This window comes from Sciurus vulgaris (genome assembly GCF_902686455.1).
Source record: "Sciurus vulgaris genome assembly, chromosome: 2".
NCBI lineage: Eukaryota > Metazoa > Chordata > Mammalia > Rodentia > Sciuridae > Sciurus > Sciurus vulgaris.
In genome coordinates this window covers 203742479-203757073 of record NC_136462.1, presented here as the reverse complement: position 1 = coordinate 203757073, position 14595 = coordinate 203742479, and the positions used below count along the sequence as shown (strand labels likewise).

At 61.8% G+C, this 14595-nt stretch overlaps 1 protein-coding gene across 1 annotated transcript; it reads left to right on the top strand.

Moving 5' to 3' along the window:
• The first annotated feature begins 34 nt into the window (after positions 1-34).
• HELZ2 (helicase with zinc finger 2) lies at positions 35-14016 on the top strand. The gene is given in 19 exon segments (XM_079127979.1): positions 35-1885; positions 2227-2410; positions 2484-2591; positions 3079-3596; positions 3682-4323; positions 5125-5908; positions 6063-6138; positions 6291-9945; positions 10035-10122; positions 10127-10192; positions 10195-10324; positions 10434-10595; positions 10679-10826; positions 10927-11043; positions 11111-11303; positions 11440-11793; positions 12118-12268; positions 12352-12519; positions 12607-14016. Coding segments are annotated over 19 exon segments (8685 nt in total). The 5' UTR covers positions 35-869; the 3' UTR covers positions 12732-14016.
• The last annotated feature ends 579 nt before the right edge of the window (positions 14017-14595 follow it).

The following is a 14595-nucleotide window of genomic DNA, read 5'->3' as shown; positions in this document are numbered from 1 at the left end:
TCCCTGCTGGAGGTTGGTGCCGGTGAGTGCAGGGTGAACCTCTGGTGGTAGCTGGAGGCGGGAGGGCCTGGCTGGGGAGAGGAGGGCCGCCTGTGGATCAGAGGAGTGGGCCAGCTGCCTGGAAGGCCCCCACCCCGCCCAGACCCCGCCCACAGCAGCACAACCAGGCTCCTCTTGCATCTTCTGCTGGATCCCACCCCTGATTTGGGGATGTTGGCTCAGTTGCACTCAGAAGTTTCCACTTGGGTGAGGGGTTTCTCAGACCCTGGGTGGCCGTCACAGTCGTTTTCTTTTAAAAACATCATCTTTATGTTCCCCCAAAGTCTCCTGGCCAGCAGAGTCTGCAGGGAACTGGGGTGGCCCCAGCTAGAACTCTGGGCCATGGGTAGCCCCGGCTCCTGGCCTCCCTGCAGGAACCTGGGGAGGGCTGGACCTCTGCAGGACTGTGCCCTCCCCATCCTGGGTCCACCCTGCCAAGTCCAGGGGTGCAGTCAACCTCAGAGCCACTGTGGACTCTTGGACGGTAGCCTGGAAGGCAGATCTCATGGGGCCCAGGGGTGCCACCTGGCCAGGAGGCACCCTCCAGGGCTCTCCTGCCTCTCACCAGCTGCCACTTCTGCTTCTCCTGAGCAAGCTGGAGACGCTTTTAGGTGGGAGGGATTTGGAGGGTCAGGCCAGTGGCCTTAGCTCCCCACTGGTCAAGGCCACTGCCAAGTATTCCCTCCATGTGTTGGGTTAGTCAGGACTCTTCACCCTTGGCTTGGGGAGTGTGTGGAGGACCCTCTGAACCTCTGCCTGACCTGAGCCTCCTGTCCTAGTGGGCCAGGGAGTCTCGAATGCTGCCCTGACGAGCTTGGTCAGCTTCAGACATGGCATCCCAGGGGCGTGGTCTGTTGCCTGCCAGCCCTCTGGGCACCGAGGGGCCATCTCTGGCCAGGCTCTACGCCCAAGTGGACCTCTATCTGGGTTGCCCTCGCTGTGCCCAGCGCCTCAACGAGAGCACGTTTGTCCTGCAGAAGGTGGAGCATGACTGCCGGCGGGAGATTCTGCTGGCTCGCTGCAAGTGCCCTGCCAAGAGCAAGGTCTGGCGCAGGGTGGGCCGCAGGCCTGTCTTCCCCAGGCCTTTGCGCTACGAAGTCTGTCGCTACTACAGCCCGGGGCTGGGCTGCCGGCGCCACCGGAACCAGTGCACCTTTGCCCGTAGCCAGGAGGAGGCACTGGTCTGGACCTTTGAACGCAAGCACAACCTGCCCCGTCTGTGGCTGAAGGCTGCCTTGGGGGGCAGGAGGGCCCAGGGCGGGTCACCTGGGGCGGCCAACATCATCCATGAAGAGTTCGGAGGCCACTTCCAACTGCTCTGTGCCCACTGCTTCAGGCGCCGCCCCCCACACCTCAGCCCAGTGGACCCCCAGGGGCAGTGCCCCTCGCATGGAACCTGCCCCTCGCTCCTGACACATGTCAGCACCGAGGGCCGCAAGCGGCAGTTTGTGGAGGTGCGGCCACAGCCCCAGGATCGCCATCCGCTGAACTACTGCATGTTCGTGGGGCGTGGGGAGCCATGCCAGCACGGGGCTGCCCGCTGCCAGTATGCACACAGCACTGTGGAGATGGCTGTGTGGGAGGCCGAGCGGCTGGATGGGCTTCAGCGGGGGGACCTGCTCACACACTCTGTCCTTGGAGAGGTGCAATGTGCAGCCCCCCAGGGCCAGGCCCCTGGGATCCAGCTGTACTGTCACACCTGCCTGGTCACCTGCTGCTCTCAGGAAACCTTTGAGAACCACTGCTCCTCCCTGGAGCATGCACAGATGGTGGCCTTCGACCAGACTGTGCCCTGGAAGTACCGCAGCCCACCCCTGGGGCTCTCTACATTTGAGCTGTGCCCAAGGTAAGGACACTTGGGTGGGAGCCTAGGGTTGGGGACCACCCCCCATCAGCCAGCACCAGGAAATTCAAGACTCATGGTCCTGGGGGCTCTGCACCTGCCTCGTCCTCTCCTGGTGGGCCAACATCACCTGGTCTCTGAGGACCTGGGTAAAGAAAGTCCCTTGCTGGGAGCCACTTGACGGATCTTGTCTGGGAGTAGATTGCAGGTGAAGTCCTTGAATGCCCCTGGCCTGCGATCCATCCTGCTTCCCATACAGGCTACGTTTGGCACAGGGAACCTAGCCTTTTAGCTCACCCTGCGGCTGCACCTTCATGTACCCCTACTGATCTCCCTGCCCCCAGACCTGACCTCTGTGAGTATGGGGGCATCTGCACAAAGGCACACTCGGCCCAGGAACTACAGGAGTGGGTCCAGAGGGCACAGGCCATGCGGCTGCGGGAGCAGGCAGCCTGGCAGGATGGGCTGGTGCCCTACCGGGCGCGGCTACTGGCCGAGTACAAGCACAGCAGCAGTGAGCTCCTGGTGGTAAGTGGGGGCTGTGCCAGGAGGGAGGGGGAGGGTACCTGCTGGTCTGCTAAAGGCCAGGCCTCCCCTACAGCTGGCTGAGACTATCCCTGGAGTGTCTATCATCTGCCACCAGCCCCTGGTGCATCAGGCCCAGGAGAAGAAGACCCAGCACAGCTGGATATTCACTGTCTGCTCAGAGGTGAGGGCTAGGACAGCTCTGAGGCCTCAGGTCTTGTGGACCAGCCCAGTCCTGGGTGGAGGGCACCCCAGGGGGGGCGAGTGCCAGAGGTGGTTAGATGTCAGAAACCTGGGATCTGGACCTGGGCAGGTTCCTTAGTTTTCTGCCTCAGTTTTCTTCCTGTAGACCTATCTCAAGAGCCCCCCACACTGAGGGTCCCTCTACAGAGTGCACGGGTTAGCAGTGTCTGGTGCCCAGAGAGAGGGTGGGCCCAGGCTGCCCGGGCTGCTAATCCTGCCTATGCTCACATCCACAGGGCTTAAGGCATGTCCCGTGACCCCCATCATGCAGAGCAGACCAGGGAGGTTGAGCAGGCACAGGTCCCACACCCAGAAAGTGGCTGGAACTGCCTCTCAGGAGGGCAGGAGACTCTGGGATGACGCCCAGAGGGTTGGGACAGGGACAGGGGGTCCTGGGGGCCCACCTTACGTCCAGTCTCTTCTCCCAGGACCCCCTGCTCCACGTGGCCCTTCTCAAGCAGGAGCCCGGAGCAGACTTCTCATTGGTGGCCCCTTGCCTCCCACGGGGCCAGCTCTATGCACAGGGACAGCGCTTCTGTGTGCCTGACGCCCCAACTGAATTCCGAGTGGAGGTGCATGTGCAGACCACCTGCTTTGGTACCTTTGAGCAGTGGGTGGTCTTTGACTTTGGCCGCCGGCCGGTTCTGCTTCGGAAGCTGGGCCTGCACCTGGGCCAAGCGCATTGCCTAGGACGCTGCAGGTGGCCAGCACCTACCTGCCCTGAGGAGCTGGACCACTGGCACACAGGCAACCGCCGTGTGGTTCCTTGTGTGCAGCGCACAGCTGAGCAGGCAGCCCTGATGGCCAAGTACAAGGTGCCCGCCCTGGCCCTGGAGTTCAGTCGCAGCAGCCTGGCCTTGGCCCCCATCTCTCCCACCAACTATCGACAGCAGATGCACAATTTCCTCTATGAGGAGGAGGCTGCTCAGCAGCGGCTGGTGGCCAGGTGAGGCCAGCAGCGGGCAGGCGGGCAGCCGGGAGTCTGAATGTGCAGTGTAGCCTGGGAGCTGACCACTAAGTGCTCTCCCCAGGCTGACCATGCGGGTCCAGGTGTCCCTGAAGGCAGCTCTGCAGACACCGGCATTGGGCATGCTCTTCGCACCACAGGGAGCCCTCTACGCCGAGGTCCCTGTCCCCTCCTCTCTGATGCCGGATACGGACCAGGGCTTCCTGCTGGGCCGGGCAGTGAGCACAGCTCTCGTGGCCCCTGTGCCTCCACCTAACGACACAGTGTTTGAGGTGTGGCTGGAGACACGGGCCAGCTCAGAGCAGGCTCTGTGGCTGCTGCTGCCAGCACACTGCTGTGTGGCCCTGGGACTGCAGCCCGAGGCCAGCCCCCTCTTAGAAGTGCAGTTCCAGGTCGATCCGATGCCCTTCCGCCTCTGGCACCAAGCAGTGGATAAGCTGCCCGAGGAGCACCTAGTGGTGCCCGACCTGCCCAACTGCACCGTGCCTCATCCCTGGCCCGTTCCGTCCTCACTGCGTGGCAACCGCAAACAGAAGATGGCTGTGGGGCTCATTGCAGGCAGGAGCCCCAGGGGCATGAGGCCCATCCCCCCACTGCTCATCTATGGTCCCTTTGGCACTGGCAAAACCTACACCCTGGCCATGGCCTCTCTGGAGGTGGCTCGGCAGCCCCATACCAAAGTACTCATCTGCACACATACCAACAGGTGAGCCCAGCCCTCTGTGGGGACCCTCCTGAGGGCCAGTTGCCCTGGGGTCATGGGTCTGTTGTTGGGTAAGGGGCTGGGGCGCCTCCCAGAGATCTTGGACCTCAGAGGGGGAGGGAGTGGCAGTGGCTGCTTCACCAGCCTTGATTGTGTTTTCTGTAGAAACAGAATTCGCAACAGGGATGTTCCCCTTTGGTTGATTTGGTTTTCTTGGTTCCCTAACATCATGCACTGGCAGGTGCCAGGTCCTCCTCAGCCCAGCATGGGGAGGGAGGATGCACAGGACAGGGCCACATGCCCCGGGCCAATCTTCCGGGCTTGGTGTGGGGATTGCCAGGTCTTGGCAATGCCTGAGGGGCTGGTGGGGCCGTGTGTATCTTACCTGGAAGGGTCTGACAGCCCTTCCCTGACCTTTTGACCCTTGGACTCTGCCCCTGAGAGTTGGGGTACCAGTTCCTGCTGCCCACTGCTGACAGAGCCCAGCTATGCTCAGGGTCAGGTCAGCCTCTGGTCACCCTGGGCTGCTGTGGGCCATGGCCAGCTCCTTCACCTTCCTCCCTGCCTTGCCCTAAACAACCCCTCTCCTCTGAGCCCTCCCTGACCCAGAAGCTTCTACTCCTCTCAGTCCTCTCCTTTGGACTCTGACCTTCCTGCATTCTTGTCGTGTGTCTTTGCCCTCTGGGGATGCTAGCATGCCTGGCAGGACCCTATCCACCTCCTCACAGGGCCTCCAGGCAGAGCCAGGTACACAGGGCATTTTAGCCAACAGTATGAGCAGCCACACGCCTTGTGCCCTCCCAGTGCTGCAGACATCTACGTCCGGGAGTATTTCCATGCCTATGTCAGCAGTGGCCACCCTGAGGCAGCTCCACTCCGGGTGATGTACACAGACCGCCCGCCCAGCCAGACTGACCCAGCTACGCTGCGGTACTGCTGCCTGACAGAGAACGGCCAGGCCTTCCGCCCGCCCACCAGGGCAGAGCTGGTGCATCACCGTGTGGTGGTCACCACCACCTCCCAGGCCCGTGAGCTGCAGGTGCCAGCCGGCTTCTTCTCCCACATCCTCATCGACGAGGCTGCCCAGATGCTGGAGTGTGAGGCCCTCACCCCACTGGCCTATGCCTTGCCCCGTACCCGTGTGGTGCTGGCGGGGGACCACATGCAGGTCACGCCCAGGCTCTGCAGCGTGCCCAGGCCCAAGGCAGCCAGGCACACTCTGCTGTACCGCCTCTTCCTGCACTACCAGCAGGAGGCCCATAAGGTCGCCCAGCAGAGCCGCCTCATCTTCCACGAGAACTACCGCTGCACCGCGGCCATCATCAGCTTTGTCTCACGTCACTTCTACGTGGCCAAGGGCAACCCCATCCAGGCCAGCGGCAAGGTCCCTCGCCACCCCCAGCACTACCCGCTCATGTTCTGCCACGTGGCGGGTAGCCCTGAGCGGGACCTGTCCATGACATCCTGGGTCAACGCAGCAGAGGTAGCTCAGGTGGTGGAGAAAGTGCAGGAGGTCTACAACACCTGGCCGTGCTGCTGGGGAGGCCGGGAGCAGAGACACATCTGTGCTGTCTCCCAGGGTGCCCAGGTGAGCCTAGCTGCTGGCTGCCGTGGTAGCTCACCACCTGCAAGGGCTCTGAGTTCCAGGATGGGTGCTCCTTGGCAACTGAGGGTGCCTGGGCCTCTGGAGGCCCCCCTTGTGGGGCACAGACCCCTCACGCACTGGCCTGTGTTGCCTCCAGGTCGGTGCCCTGAGGCAGGAGCTGAGGAGGAGGAGCCTGGGCGAGGTGTCTGTGGGCAGCTTTGAGACCCTGCCAGGTGGGTGGTCAGTGGCACTGACAAGGGGCACCTGACCATGAGGCAGTTTCTGGCCATCTCCTCAGTCTTGCTCCAGCGGGGGGTGCAGCTGGGGTCAGAGGTCTGTCCACTGTCCTGCCTAGCAGCCCTACCCGCAACGTGTCTTCCTGCAGGGCGGGAGTTCCGGGTGGTGGTACTGAGCACCGTGCACAACTGCCTCAGTCTGCTTAGTCCTGGGGCACCAACCTCAGAGTTCTTCACCGAGGCCCGTGTGCTGAACACCATCATGACCCGCGCCCAGTCACAGCTGGTGGCCGTGGGTGATGCAGTAGCCCTCTGTTCCTTTGGAGCCTGCAGCAAGCTCTGGAGGAGCTTCATCCGCGAGTGTGTGGAGCACCGTAGTGTCTGCCCTGAGAGCCTGTCATTGGAGCAGATCGAGCAGAGTGTGGACCAGAGGCGACGCTGGACCCCTGTGGCCCCCAGAGCAGAGGTAGCTGGAGCAGCAGTGGCCAGGGACACTGTTGCAGAAGAGGCAGCTGGAGGCCCAACCACAGAGCACGTGGCTGTGGCAAGGGTCCTATCTGAGCCCATGAGTGAGGGAAGCAAGGTCACAATGAAGACAGAGGCAGGGGACGTGGCCCCTGGGGAGGCAGCGGCAGGGGCCACCCTGGAAGGCAGTGTGCCTGCAGACACTGAGGACTGGGAGTCCGACCTCTGGCCCTCCCATGGGGAGCTTGACGCTGAGGATGCCATCCTGCAGGAACTCCTGGATGAGAGCCGGCAGGTGACAGTGACGGTGGGGGAGGATGGGCTGCTGAGCACCGTAGCTAGACCCGAGTCCCCACGGCAGGCCCATCAGTACACCAGCCTGCCCTCAGCCACTCTGTGGGAGCTGCTGCACTCAGAGCCCACGCTGTACCACCGCTGCACCTTCCTGAAGGAGAGCTTCGAGCGGGCGTCGGCCATCCCACTAGGCGATGTGACCTCTGGCCCCATCCAGATCAGGGGCCGCCTGAACTGCGGGATGGCCTTCACAGGGGACGAGGTGCTGGTGCAGGTCCTGGACTGGGTGGCTGGTGACAGGAGCACGGCAGGACGGCCACAGGGCCGCGTGGTGGGGGTGCTAAAGAGGAGGAAGCGTGAGCTGGCCTTTGTGTGCCGGATGGACAAGTGGGACCCCCGCATCATGATCCCTGTGGACAGCTCTGTGACCAAAATCTTTGTGGCTGAACTGAAGGACCCACTGCACATCCCCATTCACCGCCTCTTCCAGGGCCGGGTGCAGCGTGTGGGGCACAGGATCCTCTCGGCCGAGGCCCGGCACACCCAGCTCTTCTGGGTCCGCATCGTCCTGTGGCGTGAGCGTTTCTACTACCCATTGGGCATAATCCTGGAGGTGTTGCCCGAAGCCACCACCTGGGAGAAGGGCCTCCGCATCCTGGACCTGGAACATGGCCTCAGGACCCCTGCGCCCGACCCAGTCTCCATCTCCAGGGTGCTGCAGAGATTCCAAGTGGAGCTGGGCTCAGGTGCTGGTGACCGAGAAGACTGTCGCAGCCTCCTGACCTTCACTGTGGACCCCCAGGGTGCCTGTCACCTAGATGATGCCCTCAGTGTCCGGGACCTGGGCCCCAGGTGTGAGGTAGCTGTGCACATCACTGACGTGGCCAGCCTCGTGCCCAGGGATGGGCCACTGGACATGGAGGCCCGTCGGCAGGGCACTGCATTCTATGCTCCGAACAGGGAACCGGTGCTCATGCTGCCAGCCAGAGTCTGCCAGGATGTGCTCAGCCTCCTGCCAGGCCGGGACTGCCTGGCTCTCTCCCTCTTCCTCACCCTGGAGAAGGGCAGCGGCCAGCTCCAGAGCCTGCGCTTTGCCCCTTCTGTGATCTGCTCTGACCGCCAGCTGTCCTATGAGGAGGCTGAAGCAATGATCAAGGGACACCCAGGTGCTGGCCTGCAGCTGCCGACCGACCTGGGTTCCATGGAGGCCTGTGTCGTAGCCGCCTGCTACTTCTCCAGGGCGCTGCGTCGGCACCGTCTGCAGACGGCCTGTGACTACGAGCCCCTGGCAGAGGACAGTGAGCTGGGCTTCCGTGCAGCTCACATCATGGTCAAAGAGTACATGATCCAGTTTAACAGACTGGCGGCTCAGTTCCTGGTGCAGAGTGAGCACACAAGGACAATCACGCCCCTGAGGTGGCAGCCCACACCCAGCAGCCAGCAGCTCGAAGCTGTGTGTGAGCGGTACGCAGAGTTGGTGGCCCTTTCACTGCACCTTCAACACCACCTGCGCAGCCACAGCAACCCAGGCACGCAGCTGCATGTCCTGGCCTCCCTCTGGAAGCATGTCCAGCTTGCTGCCTGTGCCCAGGACTACAGCCGGATGGTGGACCTCATTGCTACAGACGACATGCACCCCTCTCTGGCTCCTGTGGTCCTTGCCTTCCGAAAGGCCCTGAGTCACTCAGTGTTTGGACGCTCCAGTGAGGGTGAGCAGCAGCTGGCCAGCCACTACTTGCTGCAAGTGGACTGGTACACGTGGGCCACATCGCCCATCCGCAGGTACCTGGACTTGGTGGTGCAAAGGCTGCTGCTGCTGGCGCTGGGCCATGGGGGCCCTGAATACTCTGCCAGGGACATCGATGAGCTCTGCCAGGACTTTGGCCACCAGCATGCATGTGCCCAGAGCTATGAGCGGCGAGCCCGAATCCTACACCTGGCCACCCAACTCAAGGCCCTGCCCCAAAACAAGCTGGGCTTCGTGGTTGATGTGGAGATGAGCACCCGCTGCTTCAAGCTCCTTTTCCCAACCAACCAAGAGTCACTGCCCGATCCCTGCCCTGTCCACTACAGCTCCCTGCAGTTGGCTGACCATCCCCGCCGCCTGGAGAGCCGGCCGGGCCTGCAGCTGCTATGGCACCGCCGCATCTACTCAGTGCAGAAGTCCCGGCCACCCTCCCCACTGCCTGGCACCCTGAAGGGCCCAGACACCGTGGCGGTGGGTGCAGCCCTGTGGAAGCGGCTACTGGGGCTGGTGGAGGAGCAGCGCTGGCCAGAGGCGGCCGCCCTCATCCAGGAGCAGGGCAGGAAGGAGTCCCCAGGGCGGGAGCCAGTGCAGGTGCGCCAGAGCCCCTGTGGCCACTTTGTGGAGGTAGTCCGGGAGCTGGGCAGTGGGGACACCCTGCAGGTCCAGCTCAGCACCAGCCTGCAGCGTGGCTTCCTGGCACCAACCCTGCAGCTATGGACTGTGGTGCCTGGCTTTAGCCTCTGCCTGGAGCACGTGGTGCGGCCTGGCAACTGCTTCTCAGGGCGCGCACTGCAGGCCTCTCGCAACTGGTACCAGGACGAGGAGGAGTACTCCCACGTGTGGGAGCCACTCTGCAGCCTGGAGTCGGCCACTAGTGCTATCGCAGAGAACAGCTCCATCACGCTGCAGCATGTGCAAATCTCCTGGGATGAGGAGCGCACGCCCCAGGGGCAGCTGCAAGGCACCTTCCTCCTGGACACTGCCTTCCTCTGGGAGAAGTGCATCCATGTCAACTTTAACCACTGCTACCTCTGCATCCGGCTGGAGGGGCTGCAGGCCCCTCCTGTGAGGGCCAGCAGCCTCGGGCCCCTCCTGAGCATCGACCCTCATGGGTATGCCTGGGTGGCCCACGGGCTGACTGAGGACTTGGACCAGGAGGGCCAGGAAGACCGGCAGGAGGCCCTTAGGCGGGTACACTTCTTCATCCACCACATGGCAACGGAGAAGGTTCCAGAAGAGGTGCTGAGGCCTGGTACCCAATTCACTGTGGAGGTGCTGCCTAAGCAGCTTCCTGACCTGTGAGTGCCAGGGCAAGGTGTGAAGGTGGGTAAGGTCTCCTCCTGGGTGTGGTTCCTCTTGACTTTCCTGTGTTACTCTTCACTCCCAGCCGCAAGGAGGAAGCTGTGCGTGGGCTGAAGAAGGCATCCCCCTTGGTGGTCAGCATTGCCTTGGGCCAGCCCATACCCCAGCCCCACTGCAGCTCACCCTCCTGCTCCCTCCCTGCCCTGCATGGGTGCCCAGGGAGGCCTGGTCCCCAACTCCCAGTGGCTGCCAACAGGCTCCTGGAGCTAAGGGCCTATGACATCCCTGGAAGTCACCACAAGTTGAATTCTAGCCAGAATGAGGCCATCAGGAAGGCTCTGGAGAAGCCCTTCACAGTCATCCAGGGCCCACCAGGTGGGTCCACATGCAAGGGAGCACGGGCTACCCTGGGCAGGTGGGGCCATGGTCCACAGGGGTCCTGGGAAGCAGGGTGGGCTCTGCTCACCCTGTGCTCTGACTGAAGGTACAGGGAAGACCGTGGTGGGCCTCCACATCATATTCTGGCTATGCCAATCACACCAGGAGCAAGAGTCCACCAGAAGCCACCCTGGTAGAGCGGGGCAGCCGGGTGGCCCACGCATCTTGTACTGTGGCCCTTCCAACAAGTCAGTGGACATAATGGCAGGTGTGCTGGGGATGGTGCATGGGGCGGCCAGGGGCTGCCTGCACTGGAGGGACAGCCTGAGCTCACACCCCACCTGCCCCCAGGACTGCTCCTGAGCAGGCAGGCAGAGCTACGACCCCTGCGAGTATACAGCGAGCAGTCTGAGGCCACCGAGTTCCCAATACCAGGTGTGGGCAGCAGGGGCCTGCTCAGCAAGACCCCCCAGGAGGGGAGGCCTGACCAGACCCTCAGGTGTGACCTGTCTGTCCCTCTGTGCTTGGGTGGAGGCTGGGCCTGAGCTGTCTGGATGACCCTACTTTGGACTGGGGTTCATTGAGGCTCTACCCTGCAGGAGCATCACCCTGCACCACCGGATCCGACAGGCCTCCAACCCATATGCACCAGAGGTCAGGGCATTTGACACCCGGCTGCAGAGAGAGGAAGTCTTTTCTAGGGAGGACCTCGCCTTGTAAGTGGTGGGCTGGGAGGCAAGCCACCTGCCGGGGTGTCAGAATGACAGGCCATGACCCACACAGGTACAGGAGCATCCTGGGGAAGGCACGGAAGTTCGAGCTGGACCGGCACTCCGTCATCCTGTGCACGTGCTCCTGCGCAGCCTCAGCCAGCCTCCAAAAGCTGGACATCCGGCAGATCCTTGTGGATGAGGCGGGCATGGCCACTGAGCCCGAAACCCTCATCCCCTTGGTTCGCTTCTCCAAAGCTGAGAAGGTAGAGATGGTCAGCGGGGAGCTAGTGCCCTGGGCTGGAGGCCGAGGTGGGAAGGAGAGCGCTGAGCAGGGTCTGGGGTGGCTGATAGGCTGGGGTATCTCTGGACCAGGTCAGACCATGCCCCTTGTGCCTCCAGGTGGTCCTGCTCGGGGACCACAAGCAGCTGCGGCCTGTGGTCAAGGACAAGCAACTGCAAAACCTGGGGATGGACCGGTCTCTCTTTGAGCGGTACCACAGGGACACATCCCTCCTGGACACACAGTACCGCATGCACCAGGCCATCTGTGCCTTCCCCTCTGTGGAGTTCTATGGGAGGAAGCTGAAGACCTGGCAGGGCCTGAGGAGACCAGCCAGTGTCCTGGGTCATGCTGGCAAGGAGAGCTGCTCTGTCATTTTTGGCCACGTGCAGGGCCAGGAGCAGAGCCTGCTGGTGTCCACAGATGAAGGGAGTGAGAACTCCAAGGCCAACCTAGAAGAGGTGGCCGAGGTGGTAAGTGTCAGAGTCCCTCCCTGGTGCCCCATGGATCAGGTCTGGGAGGGCTTCCTGGAGGAGGAGGAAGGATGAGGGAGGACTTCATGGAGAAGGAGTTGGGGTCAAGAAGGACTTACTGGAGGGGGAGGAGGAGGAGGTGTCAAGGAGGACTTTTTGGAAAAAGGGGAAGAGTTGGAGTCAGGAAGGACTTCCTAGACAAGGAGGAGGAGGGGTCAGAGAGGCCTTCAGGGAAGAAGAGGGGCCAAGGGAACGAGGGAGGCTCTGTGCCCAGGGCAAAAATGGTACCACAGTTCAGCTCCACCCACCTCCATCTCCCCTCAGGTTCGGATCACCAAACAGCTGACCCTAACAGTGGACTCCCAGGACATTGCTGTCCTCACACCTTACAATGCACAGGTTGCAGCCATCAGCAGGGGCCTTGAGCGGGAGGGCATCACTGGAGTGACCGTGTCCTCCATCACCAAGAGCCAGGGTGAGGTTGGATTTGGGGGAACCCACACCTGGGGTCAGGGTGCAGTGGTGTGGGAGCTGCTGCAAGCTCACCTCCCACCCCAGGGAGCGAGTGGCGCTATGTGCTGGTGAGCACCGTCCGCACATGCCCTGAGAGTGACATGGACCAGCGACCGACCAAGAGCTGGCTCAAAAAGTTTCTGGGCTTCGTGGTGGACCCCAACCAAGTGAACGTGGCCATCACCCGGGCCCAGGAGGGGCTCTGCCTGATTGGTGAGGGTGTGGGGACCTGGGGGGCGCTGGGGGACTGCTCCCTGTGGGCCACTCGGATGGACTGGAGCCGCTCTCCTCTGCCCACAGGAGACCATGTCCTGCTGCGCTGCTGCCCTCTCTGGCACCGTCTTCTGGACTTCTGTGCAGCCCAACAGAGCCTTGTGCCTGCCAGCCAGGTGCAGGTCCGGAGGAGGCCAGTAGTGTCTTTCTGAAGAGCCCTCTCTGCCTAGCCTGGGAGGTGTTGGTGGAGGCACATCCCTCGCCCTCTTCCGCTGTGGCTGGGTCCCAGGGCAGGTGGCTGTGTCAACCTGCCACTCCAGCTGCTGGGCAGGCCCAGGTCGCTGGCAGCAGCTGGGTGTTGACCTCTCCTTGGGATGGGAAGCAGCCAGGGGGTGATCTTCCCATTTGTACCTGAACTTGGAAGGAGGGAGAGGGGGCCAGAGTGGGCCCATTCACTCTCGGCTGTGCTGCTTTTCTGGGATGGGATGTGTGGTGGAAGAAAGCCTCTTGGCAGCTGGCAGCTGTGGTAGGCTCCTGGATCAGCAGGAGACGCCCCTACTGTTACTGGGAAGTCTCAGGCAGGAAGGAGACCTTCTCGGAGGCTGCTTTTTGACCTTCAGACCCACCTGATTGCACTGGCATGGCACTGCCTTGTTTTCTCGTTGTGAATGCATCAAAGCAGCGTCTTCTGCTGGGACCTCATGCAGGCAGGGCCCCCTTGGAGGGAGGCTCTTTCTGTGCCCTCACTGCCGCTATCCTGCACACACCTGCCTGTGAGGGCAGGGCAGTCATGCCAGACGTGCATGTCAGACTGGCACGCAACACTCCTGTGGGCAGGCGGGCTGGGGCCAGGAGCAAGGTGCCCCAGACCCTCTGGGCTGTGTTTACCCCAAGCCATATTTGCCCAGGTCCCGGGACAGCCTGCCTGGGAGCACCTTCTCTGCAGGGGTGTGTGGGCGCAGTCTGCCTGCTCAACCTTGCTGCCACCCACCCGGACACCCGGTGCACCCCGTATCTCCTGAGTCTTGAGGTTCTGCCACCAAGAGTAAGCTGTCCAGCCAGAGGCATGGCCTCCTTTGGCCTCTGCAGAGCCTTCTGCAGGAGGAGTGCCTGTCTGAAACTGGTCTTCTACAAATCAAGTTTCTATATTCCAATTTTTAATCTTTTCTCAGATTCCACCCCATATGATTAAATATTAATGTTATTACAAAGACCACTCTGAAAGTTTTTCTCACTTCTGGGTGCTTTGAAGTCAGGCAGGGGCAAAAAAGTGTTGCCCTTCATCTTCCTTAGGAGGTAGCTGTGGAGGCCACCACGGGCTCACTGTGGACAGATACTGGACCTGGGAGCATGTGGAGAGGGATGGCAGTGCCCAGCTTTATGGCCGAGGGTACCAGCTGTACTGCCTGAGGGTTGTCTGTGTAGGGATAGCAGTGCTGTGGGGGCAGCTTGGCAAGGATGGGCCCCTGCTGGGGAGCCGTGTCCAGAGCTATGTGGCCAGTTGCACACTCAGTCCCCAGACTGGGTGGGCCCAAAGGTAGCCCATGGAGCCAGGGGCCAGGTCCCTGCAGCTGTGGCCTCCATAGCACCTGCCTGTCTGAAGGTGCTCCTCAGGTCGGGGCACCCCAAGTCGACTTGGGACTTGGGCTGTGTCATTATCCTGCTTTTTTGTGGCTGGGTCTCCCTGGCCTCCCCTGTGTTCATTATACACTGCTTTCCCTTGGCAGCACAGAGATCAGATGGGTGGGATTTGGCAGAGACAGACTAGGGAAAACAGGTCCCCAGGGCCTGTGTGTCCCTGGAAGGGGGTATAGTGGGAGGTGCTGTTTAGAGAACATTTCTAGGGCAGTTATAAAAGTATCGCAGAAGCTGGATGCCACAGTCAGGTCTGTAATCCCAGCAACTCAGGAGGCTGAGGCAAGAGGAGCACAAGTTTGAGGCCAGTCTGTAACTTAGTGAGGCCCTCAGCAACTTAGCAAGACCCTGTATCAAACTAAAACATAAGAAGGGCTAAGGTTGTGGCTCAGTGGTTAAGTGCCTCTGGGTTCAACCCCTAGTACAAAAAAACAAGAACAG